The sequence below is a fragment of the Ictidomys tridecemlineatus genome, chromosome 11 (assembly GCF_052094955.1).
Source record: "Ictidomys tridecemlineatus isolate mIctTri1 chromosome 11, mIctTri1.hap1, whole genome shotgun sequence".
Classification (NCBI taxonomy): Eukaryota; Metazoa; Chordata; class Mammalia; order Rodentia; family Sciuridae; genus Ictidomys; species Ictidomys tridecemlineatus.
In genome coordinates, this window is record NC_135487.1 from 128,525,718 (window position 1) to 128,541,890 (window position 16,173).

General features: G+C 47.8%; 2 protein-coding genes across 7 annotated transcripts; both read right to left on the bottom strand.

Moving 5' to 3' along the window:
• Nucleotides 1–1,207: 1,207 nt before the first annotated feature.
• Nucleotides 1,208–11,003, bottom strand: Chtop (chromatin target of PRMT1). 5 transcript variants are annotated; one of them, XM_078027526.1, is made up of 6 exons: nt 10,689–10,994; nt 9,359–9,440; nt 7,876–8,029; nt 5,083–5,266; nt 4,164–4,301; nt 1,208–2,409 (listed from the first exon to the last, which is right to left on the bottom strand). In XM_078027526.1, exons 2-6 carry the CDS (start codon nt 9,421–9,423, stop codon nt 2,204–2,206), a joined length of 747 nt encoding a protein of 248 aa, XP_077883652.1. In that variant the 5' UTR covers nt 9,424–9,440; nt 10,689–10,994; the 3' UTR covers nt 1,208–2,203. The 5 variants fall into 5 exon arrangements, with proteins under 5 accessions (XP_077883652.1, XP_077883651.1, XP_077883654.1 ...); XM_078027525.1 differs by having other exon boundaries at nt 5,083–5,269; XM_078027528.1 differs by lacking the exon at nt 4,164–4,301 and having other exon boundaries at nt 10,689–10,999.
• Nucleotides 11,004–12,155: 1,152 nt separating this feature from the next.
• S100a1 (S100 calcium binding protein A1) lies at nt 12,156–16,043 on the bottom strand. 2 transcript variants are annotated; one of them, XM_005331263.4, is made up of 3 exons: nt 15,890–16,043; nt 13,796–13,949; nt 12,156–12,491 (listed from the first exon to the last, which is right to left on the bottom strand). In XM_005331263.4, exons 2-3 carry the CDS (start codon nt 13,934–13,936, stop codon nt 12,348–12,350), a joined length of 285 nt encoding a protein of 94 aa, XP_005331320.1. In that variant the 5' UTR covers nt 13,937–13,949; nt 15,890–16,043; the 3' UTR covers nt 12,156–12,347. The 2 variants fall into 2 exon arrangements, with proteins under 2 accessions (XP_005331320.1, XP_005331321.1); XM_005331264.5 differs by having other exon boundaries at nt 13,796–13,978; nt 15,890–16,019.
• Between the last annotated feature and the right edge of the window lie 130 nt (nt 16,044–16,173).

The window sequence follows — 16,173 nt, forward strand, 5'->3', positions numbered from 1 at the left end:
TCCTGGGGCACTTACCATGGACTGAGGATGGCAGTGGGGACAGGCCCCAGGACAATTAGATAAATGCAATGAACAGCCAGTGAGGCTAAAGAGCCCAAAGCTCCTAGAGCAGAGCTTCTAGTGCCTCTCCGTGGAGGATGAGGCCCCCTAGGGTATTCACTATACATGTAGGTTGTGAGTTAAGAGGCTCAGAAAAATGGGCCCTGGGCTACAGTGGCCACCTCTTTGTTAAGGCCTTCAATTAAGCATCAGCCTCCTCTAGGGGGAGGGGGACCCCAACACCAGCTCTTCTTGTTGCTGTGCTTCTGCACTAGAAAAGATGAAGGAGCCAAGCTAGGGGATTTAGCTTTGCCTAGTCACTATTCAATTTCTCTGGGTTCCTTGGATGTCCCATCTCATGTTAGAGTCTGTAAACAAGTCAGGATGGCGCCTGGCATTTTGCCAGAGAAATGTTAGGGTCTGTAAACAAGTCTGGATGGCCCCTGGCAAAATGCCAGAGGGAGTGGTTTGCTCGTCACCCCCCCCCTTATTTTGCTGCAGCCAGACTGCTGCAGATGGTGGCCTGTACGGGGAACGAACCTTGGCGTTATCAGCACCAAGCTCTCTGCTGCAGTCTGGCTGCAGCAAAATAAGGGGCGGGGGGAACGAGCAATTTGTGTAGATTGATACAACAGGAGTGGAAGCCTTTTATTGTAGGACAGGAGGGGTATTTATACATTCCACACAGCTTACCTGAATTAGCATAAACTAGATACATCAGTCAACCAATAAGAAATCTCCACACTTAATGGCTCACTGGCCTTACTTCACAAACCACTCCCTCTGGCATTTTGCCAGGCACCATCCAGACTTGTTTACAGACCCTCAAACAGGTAAGAATCCAAGTTCAGGTTGTCATGACCAAAATGTCCCTCCAGGATCCTAATGTGTAGGATGTCACACAGCTCAATCAATGGCAAGGGGCTTATTGTGGGTGGCCAAACAGCAAGGCAAATTATGTTAGGGTCCAAGGACTATCTCCATTTAGGTTCCCATAGCCAGTTCATTACTTTATAGAGTGGATCGAAAAAGGCAAAAACTTTCACCCTCTGCCTCAAAGTCTCCCCCACAAGCAAGAATGACTCTCAACTACACAAGGGGTACATTAAGATAACATTAAAACAGCTACAGCACCTCAGGAGCCCAACAAATAAAGAGAGAGTCCTGGTTGGATTTGAGAGAACAATTTGTTATAATGAACCAGAAATACAAGATTCCACTGAAAACTGGGAACAGTTGACAGAATATGGTTGAACTTAAACCTTCAAGAGAAAGAAGAGGATCAAATAAAGCCAACAATGGAGAAGCCCAACAGTGGCCTGGGACAAACATGATAACTGCATTCTGGCACGGGCAGCTCCTGATCCTTTCCAGTGGTGGTCTCCCTACTGCCCCACTCCTCTCCCTGTGCTCAAACCAAAGGGCTTCTTCCTCTCGATTGCAGGTGTAAGGCAGCCCATCCCTCTGGATATGATACAAAGCAACCAAGAGGCAAGCTCAAAAATCTCATCTGAGGGTAGAAAATACACGTATCCAATCCAGCATGCTGGTTATCAATGATGTGGTATCCATGCACCTGGTAGCAACTTCAGTCAAAGCAGATACCATGGTAACCTGTTATGTGTCCCTATAGTAATGTCAATATTCCCAATTTACTACATTGTTAACAATGCAGCAAAACGTTATTTTTCAGCTCCAGATTTTCTTAACACTTCTAAGACGCTATTAAACAGGATGTACAACAGAATTCTATCTCAGAAACCAAGGCATCCAGGAGGAAAACTGGCTCTTTCTGGAACTTTTTGTGGGGGCACAGAGAATGTCAGTGTATGATATAGGTGAAGGGAGGCAGAGGTAGGCAAAGTGTTCTACCCACAAGGCCAACACATTCATCTTCAAAGTCTGGGTGAAGGGAAGAGGAAAACAAAACAAACAAACAAAAAAACCCCAACTAAATCAAAGGAAAAAAAGAGTTTCATACAACACAGTATCAAAAAGTAAAAGGAACACACTAAATGCACAAACTGGTGACAGGTGAGTCCATAGCCTATTGAGATAGGTCCTTCCAGCATCAATCAGGTTTCTTCTCATCTGTTATCTCAAGGTTATTTACAGATGTGGTGACTTAACAAGAGTCTCTCACAGAAGGACAGGCAGGCAGGCTTCAGTCGTTGGTTTCTGGATCTGTCTGTGCCATATAGGCATCCAACTCCGCATCCAGGTGTCCTTTAGTTTTCGACATGTACGCATCCAACTGGTTGTCCAGCTGCTCCTTGGTCAATACAGGGCGAGTGAGGGCACCTCTTCCCCTTCCACGGCCTCGGCCTCGGCCTCCAAAGCCCCCTCTTCCCCGACCTATCATGCCCCGACCTGGCCCAAGGAGGGGAAGAAAAAAAGACAGTTACAAGTAGGTTTAATGGGAGCTACGTAAATGCCCCTTAGAGCAGTGGGGCCTAGCTGAGAAAGCTGAGGGCAGGGCAGAGAGGAGGAGAAATCTGGAAAAACAAGAAACACACTGGATAGAAAGCAACACATGGAAAGCACATATAATGAATCCCTTATGACATGCTCCTCTCTAAATACTATCTAAAAATCTATCAACAAATGGAAAATAATCGGCTAATAAACAGATAATCTCTTCTAAGAAAGAAATTCCCTAATGTTTGAGACCCCCCTCTAAATTCATAATTAAAATACATTATAGATAATTGAATTTAGTAACAGGGAGGTAGTAAAAAGGGCACAGAGAATCAGGGATGCGAAGGCAGACATTCAAATTAATTAAGCTTTAATTGATACCCTCTGGAAAGTTCTCTCCTTAATTTTATTAAGGCTAATCAACTGACTTCATGTGTCAGGTTATTGAGGGTTTCTCTTTGACACAGACAATGTGATTAGAAAAACATGTTGAGTACCAGCCTCTTTATCTCTGATTCTAGGCACCTCACGACAATGGTGGTTATCTGAGAGGTAGTTTCAATTCACTTAATAAAATACATCCGGCTTTTTGAGTCATTTTAATCTTCCCTACCCATGTGATCTCTCAAAAATCAAGTCGGGATAATTTGAAAACCTATTTCATCCTGAAACCAAACTACCTCGCATTTCACTAAACCCCCCCCCCAAAAAAACAAAAAACAACAACAAAAAAACCCTACATAGTATATAATGAAAGAGAAAAAAAAAAATAGCCCTTGGCTATCTAATGCCCTTTCCCAGTTAATTTCTTCTTTGGCAATGTCCAGGTTATAAAGGAATGAAGCAAATACACACAGGGGCTGTTCCGCTTGAACAGACGGTGGTGGGAGTTTCTCACTAAATTCTAAGTCAGAAAGCCCCCATGAGATTTGGCAGTAACACCACCACCAATTTTTTCCCCCCCAATCTGGGTTATGAGATCAAAAGACAAATATCAAGACCTCAAAGGTAAGATTATCAGCAAAAGCCAGTTAGTTAACTGACAGTAATATCATTTAATTTCCTACCTTTATCAGAAAAACCTCTCTGGTTCCCCATAAGCAGAAACTTATTTCAGAGCCACTGCTCAGCGCCAAGTCTCACCCTCTTGACTTTCACTCCCCATGCTGGGGATGGAACCCAGGGCCTCATGGTGCTAAGCATGAGCTCTACCACTGACCTATACTCCCAGCCTCTTACTACCTTCTTTCTGTTCACATTTTTTATGTGTTTGTTTGTGTAGGGTAGTGGGGATTGAATCCAGGGGCCATACCCCCAGGCCACCTCCTCTATTCTTATCTGAGTTAAAGTGAGGTTTTAAGTTAGAAGATGGGCATGTGGTAGTGATGGGGCAGATTTAGTAAAAGACAAAATTCCAAACTAACCACTTTGTTATTTAAAATTAAAAAAATTTAAATCTGTAAGAACCTAGGGGAACACTGCATAATATCTGGTTCTGTAATATGTACCTGACTGGCTCTTAGAAAAATTATGACAGACTTTCAATCTACCAGCATGTGAATTTAGGAAATAAGCCAGTTTCAAAAAACAAAACAAGACAAACAAACAAGCCTGCCTGTGACTTGAAGCTGTGCAGAAAGGTGGCTCTGAGTTTTTAAAGGAAGGAAATAGGGGGAGCTACTCTCTGAAGTTGGTAGCTGACTAACCTCTACCACCGATTCCGCCACGACCCATAGCTCCACGCCCTAGGCCCCCTCTCCCAGGACCTCCACGACCTCGAACACCACCTCTTCTTAAGCCCATTCGGGGAGCTACGGCTCGTCCACCTCGGAGCAGGTTTTGACCTTGGAGAGGAGGCATACAATGTATATGCAGGTAAATCCAAGAGAAACAAAAGTAGATTCTAACCAAAGGAAGGCGGTGAGGGTTAAATTAAAGTAATTCAGTTAGTTTGTAGGCTGGGTAGGGCAAGCTGCACACTTAAGAGTGTGACCAGATTAAGTTGCTCATTATTTGTATCAGTTCAACATTTCTGACCACAAATCCATCTTGGGAAGTTGCGAGTTAATTAAGTACATACTTTTAATAAATTTAAAAATTATACAGGGAATAGAATAGCAGTGCCCAAATTACAAGATATAGGTTAAGTACTATTGGTCAACTTTTCCTCTCTTTCTTTCAGATTAACAGTGTTGCGCTAGCACCAGGAACAGAGATGTTTAGTTTTGACATAGGCCAAAGACCCATACATTTCTTTATTTTTTTGGTGCTGGGGATTGAACCCATGGCCTCATATATATGCTAACATACATTTCTTAAACTTGACTTATTTCTACAACTTGAATGTGCTTTGAATCAAGCAGCAGCAGGGTGCTTTAAAATGAAATGGAGATGACATGAATTACCTGTTATGCAGGTCATAGCCTCTCACCATTGCACATTACCAGAAAAGGAATGGTATCAATAAAAGGCATGCAGCACTACTAAAAATGTGATTTCAAAAGTTATTAATTAGATTAATACAAATTTAGTATTAAAGATGTTAAACAAATGTGTCCATAAGCAGCCCAAGAGAAAAGGAAAGGGGACAGGGCCCAACAGTTATCAGGTACACAAAGCACTGACCTCGGAGCGACATCCCGCCCCTAAGCAGGGTTCTGGTGGCACGTCCCCCACGTAGTCCTCCTCTGGATAAGCCTCTCTGGATTATGGGCAGACCTCGTCCTCCAATTGCTCCCCTGGCCAGGGCCCCTATGGGTCGGCCTAACCGTGCCTGGATGTTACTCTTACCCAGGCGCTGCTTTAAGCTCTTCTGGAAGAAAAGGTGTTGGAGGATTGAGATCAAAAAGCAATTCAGTGAGAGGTGGCAATTCTAAGTGCAAAGAAAAGGAAGCAAGTGAGATGGCGGGAAATAACCTGCTGTGGGTATCATTAAGGATCCCGAATCAGAAACCTTTGTTCTCAGAACATGCTATAAAAGAATTCCAGAGCATAAACTCTAAGAAGCTTCAGTATGATCCCATGAAATCGGCATCACCACAAATTCACCTCACTGATTTGGCTATAGAAGTCATATACCACCAGCTGGAACTTAGGTTTTAATAAGAACACTTGCTGTTTCTGAACCCCAGGTTGACAATGACATGACTTAATTCATACCTGCCCAGGAACTACCACTGTCTTCAAAGGCTTACTCAAACACCACAGGAAGTTCACCACACTCTGGGCACAATTTAAATTACAAGTTCATTTGAATTCTTTTGACTTAAGAACAAGATTGATTTTTCAGTCAAAGAGGCCAGTGTGCTCCATTTTTCCTTTGAGTATCTATCTCCAGACGGTCCACTTTTTACCTTAAGATGCAAATAAACACAAAAGAGTCAAACTTCCTTTCCTTACATTTCTTAGAAATCCATAATTCCATAGCTACACTTGCAAACAGCTTCCTTAAGCCAATATTATAACTTTTAATTCAAAATAAACAAAAATATATCTCCAGAGAGCCAGCCAAACTGTTAGAAATAACATAGGTGAACTTTAACCACAAAGGGGCACATATGAGGACAAGGACATACTACAGAGATAGATTTTCAATAATCTGTTCTCAAAAAAATAAATCCTTGAGGATCACATCTTAAAAAAATTCTTCAAAGGAAATTTCATCAATGTAGCTTTGAACATACAACCAAGGCCTGTTTTTCTACAACATGAATGTAAATAAAGTTTATGCACGCTTAGGTTCAACCCACAAATAACTACCAAAGACATGTGTCCCCCTCTGGCCAATAGTAGCCCTCTTGTGCTGTGAGGCATAACTTCCTAGCACAAGATAAAGATAACAAGCCACTTCTGATCAGTAGAGAAAGACATCTAGCACAGGAGGTGCAACCAACTTTAAGGGACTGTCCTCACTCTTCTAATTAGCACACAATTATTTTGTTTTTGTAGTGTTAGGGGTCAAATCCATACCCTTACGCATGCTCTACCACTGAGCTACACTCAGAGCCCCAGCACACAATCATGAGGTCAAGACTATATTCTGTAAGTACCTCATGTTCAGTTTTCCTGAACATATCGATTCTACTGAGTTCTATGCTTCAATGAAGAACTACACAGTGCCTAGAGTTCTCCTCCTATCCCCATCCCTAGCTGCTACCAATCTTGGCCTCTAACATTGATAGGACACTTAAGGATGTCCACTATACCACTGGTTTCCACTCTAAAACTGCTATTTGAGACAGCCACTGGACACATGTGGCTATTGAAGCTCCTCCACAGCACTAGCTACATTTAAAGTTCTGAATAGCCGTATGTGGCTAGTGGTTACTGTACTGGACAGCGCAGAGCATTTCCATCATATCAGAAGCGACTGACAGTGTTGCTCTGGAGGTTACTTCTCGCACAGCCTACATTGAAAGCTTCATGCTGAAAGGTCCTTTGTTGGTGCCTTTTGCTTCTGGCTTTCCTGAGTCAGAGATGGATCCAGTCATACAAGGCTTAAGGTAGCTGAAGCAGAAAGCCTTGTTTATTTTTGGTCAGTGAGCCAGTGGTTCGGAATAAGAGTGGGAGGGTGTTATATTTAACTGCTGAATTTATGCACAGCCATGCAGTGCTACCAGTTAAAGTCCTTACAGTTGCATGGCATCGCCCTCCGGACGCCCAGCCACAGCTTGGACATATCCTTCCACAGCCAATGTCCGGACTTGCATATAAAGTCTATGAATAATAAAGAGCAGGTTTTATTTCAGGTCTTTATAGATTTATCTCTTACTGGAAATTTGAAAGAGAACCTCACTAATTCTTAAGTTAGCTACTCAGAACTCTTGCTCTAATGTACTGATAAAACTTCAGGTGCTGTGGAAACAAAAGTCACTATATTTTTTGTATATTTTAGCACTGAAAACTTTTGACTAAGGCCAAATTCCCTGTATAGGGAAGAATAAAATTATTTCCCTAGGACATGGATCATTTAACAGGAAGTAAAGGATATTTTGAAGATCATCTAAACAAATAGTTTCTTTCCTTCTCTTTTTTTGGGCAGTGCTGGGGAACAAATCCATGGCCTTGCACATGGTAGGCAAGTGCTCTTCTTTTGAGCTATACCCCAACCTGAAACAAAGGTTCTTTGTATTAAAAAAATCCATCAAATCTACTTTTCGGGTAAAGGACCAAACGTAAGAGATTAATAGTCACTGATAACACAAACAGGCCACACAGATGGCAAACTCCCTAAAACAGAAATAATAAAACATTATTTTTATCAGTACCTGCCAAAATCGGAATTCTCTGAACTTCCCTTTCATAGAAGCTTCAGGTTTGGCCCTGAGCCTCAGTGTCATCATCCATGGCATCCAGACAGCCTCAGCGGACTGACACAGACCACCAGCTGCTTCAGAGCATTACGACGCATTCTCTCACCTGCTTAAGTTTTAATGCTGCCTGGACAGAGGGTCTATTCTCCATCTGCTGGGCCAGTCTTCTGTTTCTGGCACTGGCTAGCTGCTGTTGTTGCTGCATCGAAGCTCGAATATTCACTGGCATCGGCTGTTTGTTCTTCAGCATATTAGTAAAGCTTCAAGGTCGAACAAAATGGATGTTTAAACAAAAGCTTTATTACAAAACATTTATTGGCATTTTCATGGCTTGCTAGACCAGGAGCTCCAGATCCCACGAACTTTTAAGTAAAGTGGTACGTTTAGATCAAGGCTGATGTGGGTTAAAGACTCCTCTGTTTCCACAAAACTTGCAAGAATCAGAAACTTAGAAATGCAGCTAAGTGCAGCACAATCAAAAGTGATAACAAGGGCTCAGGTAACAGCTCTTAAGAGAGGTGGAAAGTATGAAAAACACGCAATAAGCAGATATGATGACAAGAGACAGAAGATGTAGTTTCAAAGACAAACAAAGAAAGCCTAAACTTTGGGAACTCAAGGGTTCAGTTTAAGGGCAAATACGAGGAAGGCCTAGAGCATTTTCAAAGCCAGGGAAATAATACATCCACATAAATTTTAGAAGTGTATCAATTTATAAATACATGTTGCTTAGGAACATGTGAATATAAGTAATTAATGTTCTACATTCTCAGAGATAAGGAGAGAAGTATATATGCTTCAGAAGAAGCAAAAATAGACATTTTAACATCAACTTGATAAAGATTACTGGCCAAATATACTGAATGAACAAAGCTCTCAGATAGAAACTGCCTTTAAATACCTTAATTTTTCTCAGTTTCAAAGGATCATTTTTTCCAATTCCAAGTGAGTACTTTTGAGAAATATTAGTTTAATCATTTAAGAGCCTGTGAAAATATTTCTCTATTATATCTGACAGGGTTAAGCTTAATGGAATGAGACAGAACACTTAACTGTTAAAAGATTCCAAAACAAAAACAAACTAAAAAGCAGAATGGAAAGAAAGTGAAATGGAGCAAAGCAAGTGCCTCTTACAAGGCCCAGGAATGGCATTCGAGGGCCTTTGGACATATTCATGGCTTGCTACCTGCCTCTTACAGGCCAGACACAACACTGCTGGCCTTGGACTGGGCAGCAAGCCTTTTGCAGCCAGGGTATATCATGCTACCGTGCTGCACCACCCCTGTATCAATGCAAAAAAAAAAAAAAAAAGAAAAAAAATTGAAGAAAAGAGAGGGTGCGAGGAGTCTTTTTAAAATACATCCCACCAGATAAATATTTCAGACAGCTTAACATAAAAATCTACTGTTATGGGGTTTTGAAACAACCGCCCAATTTGTTTTGTGTACCACATTAAGATGCAACTAAGAACAGAGGTCTGAAGCCTTCTGTTGGTATTTAGCTTACAACGGTTTTTGTGCATTGGACCCCAGGGCCATTTAAGTAATGTTTTCTTAGGAAGGAGCTGAAGTTGCTGTTGGCTGCCTCACCGCTCATTTAGAGACATCTTGGTGGTGCTTTTTAGCACAACTTTCGGCGCTGATTGTGCAGCCATCTTCAAATCCCGTGAATCTACAAAGGATGACATGCAGAATGAAGAAATCAGAATAATGGCTACTTTATTTCTAAAAGGGACAAGTGCAAAACAATGAATGAAAAGGTCTATGTCACTGATTATTGAAAATCAAAATTCATTATGAGTTTATGAGTGTTGTCTCAAATTATTAAAAATTTTAAGGCCAAGGACAGCAAACATCTGCCAAAATTGTTTTAAGAGTCTGGCTTTTAGCCTGACACTGTGGTACATGCCTATAATCCCAGCCACCACGGAACCTGGAGGCAGGAGAATGACAAAAATTAAGCAACTCAGACCCTGTCTCAAAACAAAAGGCTGGGGACATAGGTCAGTGGTAAAGTGCCCCTGGCTTCAATCTTCAATTAAAAAAAAAAAAAATCTGGCTTTTAATACAGAGAACCTTTTTCAACCTTGGCTGCAAAAGACTTGGCTAAGAAACGTTTAAAAATACAGATGCCAGGGGTCCAGACCAATCTCTGGTGGCAGGGGCAGAGGCCGGGGATCAGCAAATAGTGGGAAATAAGCAGCCTAATGGGCAAAGTTGAGACCCACTGATCCAGGGAAGACACACGGGCATGCCCAGTTTCAGGAGCCTTGGCAAGGGATTAGGGATTTATGGGGCTGAGTGGGAGAGGTTTCCTAAATAAGCATTCATATGGGAGTCAGCTCTCCAGAGCCCTCTCAGACTTTAACCCTAAAGCCGCCACGAGGTCCGATAGTCCTCGTTTAAACCCCTACCACTGCCCCAGCGCGGTGGCACACGCCTATAATCCCAGCGGCTCGGGAGGCTGAGGCAGGAGGATCGCGAGTTCAAAGCCAGCCTCAGCAAAATAGAGACGCTAAGCAACTCAGTGAGACCCTGTCTCTAAATAAATGCCAAACAGGGCAGGGAGGTGGCTCAGTGGTTAAGCACCCTGAGTTGAATCCCTGGCACCCCTTCCCCCCAGTAAACCCCCCCACCGTCCCCAGCGCCGCCGAGGCCGGCCCGCCTCCGCCCACCAGGTCCCGGGGCCTTCACCACCACCTGGGCCCCGCCCCGTCTCGGGCTCCGCCCCCTCCCCGTTGGCCTCCCCGCCAACGCTGCCTCGGCGCCCACAGCCGGCCTCCCCGCCAACGCTGCCTCGGCGCCCACAGCCGGCCTCCCCGCCAACGCTGCCTCGGCGCCCACAGCCGGCCTCCCTAGCCGCTGGACCGTCCGCCACCCCCCCTCCATCCCCCCTCCCCCTCTTCCCACCGAAACGCACCAAAGGAAACGGACGCCAGCGCTCCTCCCGGGGCTGCCACCACGGCTGCGGCGGGCGGCCGGGGACCGGCCGAACCTGGGTTGCCGGCGGAGGGGCTCGGGTGCACTAGGTGGGCGGTTGGTTAAATAAGCAAGCGGTAGAATGCGCGGTTCGTTCGTTTAGTTGACTACCTAGCCGGCCAATCCGCCTGGTCGCCCGGCCTGCCCTTCTCTGCCTTTCGTCTCTGCCTCCACAGCTGCCGCCGCCAACTCCTGCTCGGTGTCCAAAACAAAATGGCTGCCACGCTCCGTGCGGAGTAGGACCGGCTAAAATGGCGTCTGCGCACTTACGTCAGGCGTTTAGATGCGCACGCAGCTAGGGGCGGGGCGGATGCACTACGCCTGCGCGGGAGTCGGAGGCGCGCTGCGGTGGAGGAGGGGCTATGGTGCTCCGCCCATGGGGGTGTGGTCTAGTGGGCGGGGCATGTGGGAGCTTCGCTTTCCGGCAGGGCTGCACTGCACTTGGAGGGGTGGTGGGCTCTGGTCCAGGTGAAAAGCGCGCATATTCCCTGAAGCCCTTCTCTTGCCCCTAAGAAAGCGTGTCTAAAGGCCTGTGTGTGGGGCTCGCCTCCGTCTCTTCCGGACCGTCGAGCCCAGCTGACTGGCTCCTGCCTCATCCCGTTCCCAGTTCCCAGCTCACCGGTTGTGAGTGGCATGGACCTGAGAGGGCCCGGGAGCCTAGTGCTGGGAGCCCTCCTCTAGCTAACTGCACACCTGCGCCCGCCCGTATCCCTCCCTGTTTTCAGCTCCACTTCTTCCCCTTCCCATTTGGCCTGAACATGGTCTGATCCTTCTTTTGGGGTAAACCTTCCATGTCTTTCTCCCAAACTACCATCCATGTGGAATTTTAAAATGTAACCCGGAGCCTCCTGCATACCAGGAAAGCACACGGCCCCAGAGCCATGTCCCCAGCCCTCCGTATAGATTTTGGTGCAGACCTGTAAAGGGATTTTTCTTAAGTCTCGGTACACACAGTGCTTAAATGTTTCAGGGATGAATGAATGAACATATCTTCAGCACTTTCCTCTGCCCCATGTACACTTTGGGACCCTGTTTTTCCTGGCACTTAGTTTGTGTGGGTGTGTTTAATGGTCCTGCGCCCTTGCTAGACTTTATTCTGATGAGGTAAGGAGAGTTTTATTTTGCTCACTGGTGTGTCCCCAGTTCCCACACAATGTTCAGCACGTGGTAGGACCTCAGTAAAGGTTGGTTGAAGGTTGAAAGGAGCTTTTTTTCCCTCTGGTTTTGTAGTTGAGAAGCTGATGTCTCTTCCAGCTGGAACCTTGGACCCCTACATTTGTAAGTCTTGAGCGTTCTTCACGTAGGAAGATGATGTGCACAGGGAACTCTTTCCAAAATCGGGGGAGTTGGGAGTAATCAACTCTCACTTCTCCACCCACTTCCAGACCCCAGAGGAGACAGACATTGATGGCTGCTGAGAGCGGAGCCTTTAATGAAAGATTAGTTGCAGGCCTGGACTGCTACTCTTGCGCCCTTGGTGTGTATCGAGGGAGGTGGGCAATGGTGAGAATGTGGACAGGGATAAGTGGGGTGAGGTGAAAGCAAGTGAAGGGGCGGCCGGCAGGGGGAGGGGAAGGGCGCTGCCCACTGGGCTGTCTGCTCAACTGTTCTCCCAGAAGAAGTTGTTACAGGCCACTGTGAGAGCAGCCACCAGCACCACGTACTCCTGGAAGTCCACCTCCCCGTCTCCATTCTCATCGAGCTCCTTCATCACCTTGTCCACAGCATCTGCATCCTTCTGGGCCTGTGGAGGAAGAAGAGGGAGAGGAGGTGTGCATCACTGAGTCAGGGGCAGGAGGTAGTCGAGGAGAGCAAGGCAGACATGAGCAAGAGGTCAGACAGCCTCTAATCACGGGACCTTCTGCTTTCCATCCGAGAAGGCTCACGGGCTCCTGTTGCCTTCAGAAGACACGCCTTAACTGGAAGAGTTCATGATAACGTCACTCACCATAAGCTAATTGTCTACAGTGTGACAAGCACTACACTAGGAGCCTTCCAGGCACTGTCTACTTTAATTCTAATTCAAGCAGTACGGGGCTCTTTTTATTAATTCCATTCTGAAGAAGAATCATGGATGATTTTTGTTAAATAAATGTGCCCAAAGTCACGCAGAAAGCGGCAGGGCTGACATTAGGTGTGGTGATGCACACCTGTCATCCCAGCAGCTCAGGAGACTGAGGATCCCACGTTTGAGGCCAGCCTCAGCAATTTAACAAGGCCCCTATACAACTTAGTGAGACCCTGTCTCAAAAAGTAAAAAGGGATGGGGATGTAGCTCAGTGGTTGAATGCCCCTGAGTTCAATCCTAAGTACCAAAAAGAAAAAAAAAGGTGGCAGGGCTGGTCTCAGTGACACACGCCCATAATCCCAGTGACTCAGGAGGCTGAGGCAGGAGGATCACAAGTTTGAGGCCAGCCTCAGCAGCTTAGTGAGACCTTGTCCTAAAAAATAAAAAGGGCTGGGAGCGTAACTCAGTGATAAAGCACCCTTGGGTTTAATGCCCAATACTGAAGCAGGAGAAGAAAAAGGAAGTAGTAGGACCAAAATTTGAATGCAGAGCTGCCAGTTCTGCCGTATCTGAGTGACTTCTTCACTGTGCCCCTGTTAATGTTTGCAGCCTACTTCTCCGCACTCTCCCGTCAAATGGAACTACTGGGCGTGCTCCACATTGTCTTCATTGACCCCAGTCATCTTCCAGTGGAAGCCCCTGGCCCAACTGCCACTCTTCAAGGAACCGTCTTACTTCGGTGTGGTCACTGATCTCCTACTAACCCTTTCTGGTACCTTTTTAAGGCTCTGTGTACTTCCTGGAGCTCAGGGTTTCCCTTCTTGACCGTGAACCTCATTGAGGAAACTGCACAAGACCTAGTGCTTCACAGATAGGCAGTAAACCAGGGCATTTGGATTTGACACAGGGGAGCCTGGAAGACCCAGATGAAAGAGGAGGGGTGGCTGGACTGAGCTGTGGGGGCTGGGAGGAATGGCAGGGAGGCGCCCCCAGTGCCCCACCTCTTGCCCACCCACCCTCTCCTCCCACTCCATGCTCACGTCCAGGAAGCCAGAGAGCTCGGTTTGCAGCAGCTCCTTCAGTTCCTTCTTGCTCAGCTTGTACTTGTCCCCCTCCTTGCCTGAGTGGGCATGGAACACGTTGATGAGGGTCTCCATCGCAGTCTCCAGCTCGGAGCCCATCGCAGCAGTGCGCCTAGTCCATCCACACAGCACAGGGGTGAGCTGGGGGCCAGGCCCGGGGACTGCTCAGGCCTGGACCTGGTTCCACAGCCAGATAACCCTGAGGTGGGAGTCCTACTGCCGCTTATCTTTCATTGAGATTTTACAGCGTGGGGGAAGGCCCAGCACAGCTAACTGCAGACCTCTGCATCCCTCAGTCTGAACCCTAGCCAAAGGGAGTCAGGGTTGGGCATGGAGAGCAAGCAGCCGGAACTGGGCTGGCTCCGGAGGCCTGCAGTGGGCGTCCGCAGTGGCTCCTGACTGCCTGGGCAGAGACGAGGGTGGGGCAGGCTGGGGTGGTCACAGGACCAGGATGGCTTCTGCCGGCTCTATTTTTACCCTGGACCTTGTAGGCCTAGCACGACCAAGTTCTGCCAGTTCTGCCGTTGGGGTGGTGGGCTGGCGTCCCTGTAGCCTGGACTCTGGGGCCCACTGCAGCAAGGACTGAGTCTGGCTCCCTTGGTGAGCCTGACAGAGGGTGGTAGCCTGAGTGGGTGGCCCAGAGCTTTTGGGGGCAACGGAGTCTGTTTCTGATTTTCCTGCCAGCAATTTGTAGGGGTCTTTTTTGGTCCTTCAAGCCCTCTTCTCTTCCACATGTCATTTTGACCTCTCTGGGCTGTGCCTCCCAGTGCCTTCAGTTTAATTCCTCTCTGCAAAATTATCGCCTCCATCGGGTGGGTGGCAGGAAGGGAGAAAAGAATGACTGAGCCCTGGAGAGGGGGAGGGAATCTGTAGACCTTGGTGCCTGGTTGCCTGGTGGATGTGGGTACAGTGGGAGCAGGGAATGGGGCTGGTATGTGTCGGGGAGATAAAAACTGAGTGCACGAAGTCTTTTGAGTTCAAGGGCCTGGGAGAGAACAGGAGAAGAATGGAGGGGTCTGTTGAGGAGAGGAGACTGCCAAGTTGGGGAGCCTCTGTCCTTTGACCCTGGGACAGTCAGGCCCTCCACAGCCCCAAGGGGCAGCTCAGGTGTCTGGGATCAGGTATCCCCATCCTTCCCCAGGACTGGGGGAGTGGACAATGGGCTCTGATCGGATGACATCCCAGCTCTTCAATAAGGCCCTTGTGAGTGTCACCTGAACTCCGGACATGAGAAGCAATTGTCACAGAGATGTGGGGGCGACGGAACCCAAGACGGGGCTGATAGAGAGGATAAGGGGGTGCTCGAGGGAGGGATGCTGGTGGCTCAGTTACCGGTCCTATCAGGAGGGACAGCTGGAGGTTGCCCCAAGCTCTCCAGCAGCCTGGGATTTTATGTGGGGGCAGTTCTGGGAGGACCTGGGTTGGGGGAATAGGAAAACTACAGAGGAAGGAATTGGGGAAAGAGGAGGGGGTCTGGGCTGAGAAAAGAGGAAGACAAAGGGGAGGTCTTGTGAAGGAAGAGTTAGGAGAGGGCTCAGAACCAAGGGTCCTCTCTTCCTGATAATCATGTGGCCCTTGCTCTGCGGCCCCCAGACCTCCCTGGGCCCGGCTCTTGGCAAGGCTGGGCAGGGGTGGCAGAGACTGAGTCTGGAAGTGGGTAGGAACAGCTGTTCTCTTCTGTTGTTGTTACTCCATGGGAAGCAAGGCAAGGCTGTGTCCCTTCCCCAACAATGAGAGACTGAGGAGACTTGGCAGGGGACTCCCGGGCTCTGTGTGGGAGGGGCTGGTGGCCTGGAAGCTGGGTGATGGGCTCCCCATTCACTGAGCTCCCAGCTCTAACTCTGACCCTTACTCACCCCCAACTTACCACCTTCCAAACCGTCTCCCCCAGATCCTGAGCTGCCCCTACCCTAATTCCTCTCAGGCCCTAAGTGCACCACGATGCAGAATGCCATCGTCACCCGTCCCTCACTCTTGGGACCCCCTCTGAAGTCCCCTTTCCCCCAAGCTGGCCAGGCCAAGGACCTAGGCCAGGTTGGGCGGGATACTCACAGTTGGCCTGGGCCTGAGACGGGAGCGGGTTCTGCACAAATGGCCGAGGCTGCAAGTGTGGCTCCCGGGCTGTGTGAGAGACCTGTCTTTAGCAGTCCTTCCCCCGCTGCCCCCACAGCGGCTCCACCCCTTCACAGACACCCAGTGAGGCAAGGGGCCAGGAGAGGACAGAGGCGCCCTCTGTCTCCTGGGCTGGAACAGGCTGCCCTGTGTCTCTTCCCTGGCCTTGGTTGCCTGCCCTCCCACCCCTGCTGGGTACCAGCGGGGAAGTGCAGGGGGAAGGG

Coding starts and splice junctions, on each gene's coding strand:
- Chtop (XM_078027525.1), bottom strand. CDS start 9,423: ATGGCTGCACAATCAGCGCCGAAAGTTGTGCTAAAAAGCACCACCAAG. Junction 4,302..5,082: donor GGGCGGGATGTCGCTCCGAG/GTCAGTGCTTTG, acceptor CTCCTCTCCAAG/GTCAAAACCTGCTCCGAGGT. Junction 2,410..4,163: donor TGGCGGAATCGGTGGTAGAG/GTTAGTCAGCTA, acceptor TCCTTGGGCCAG/GTCGGGGCATGATAGGTCGG.
- S100a1 (XM_005331263.4), bottom strand. CDS start 13,936: ATGGGCTCCGAGCTGGAGACTGCGATGGAGACCCTCATCAACGTGTTC. Junction 12,492..13,795: donor AGCTCTCTGGCTTCCTGGAC/GTGAGCATGGAG, acceptor CTTCCTCCACAG/GCCCAGAAGGATGCAGATGC.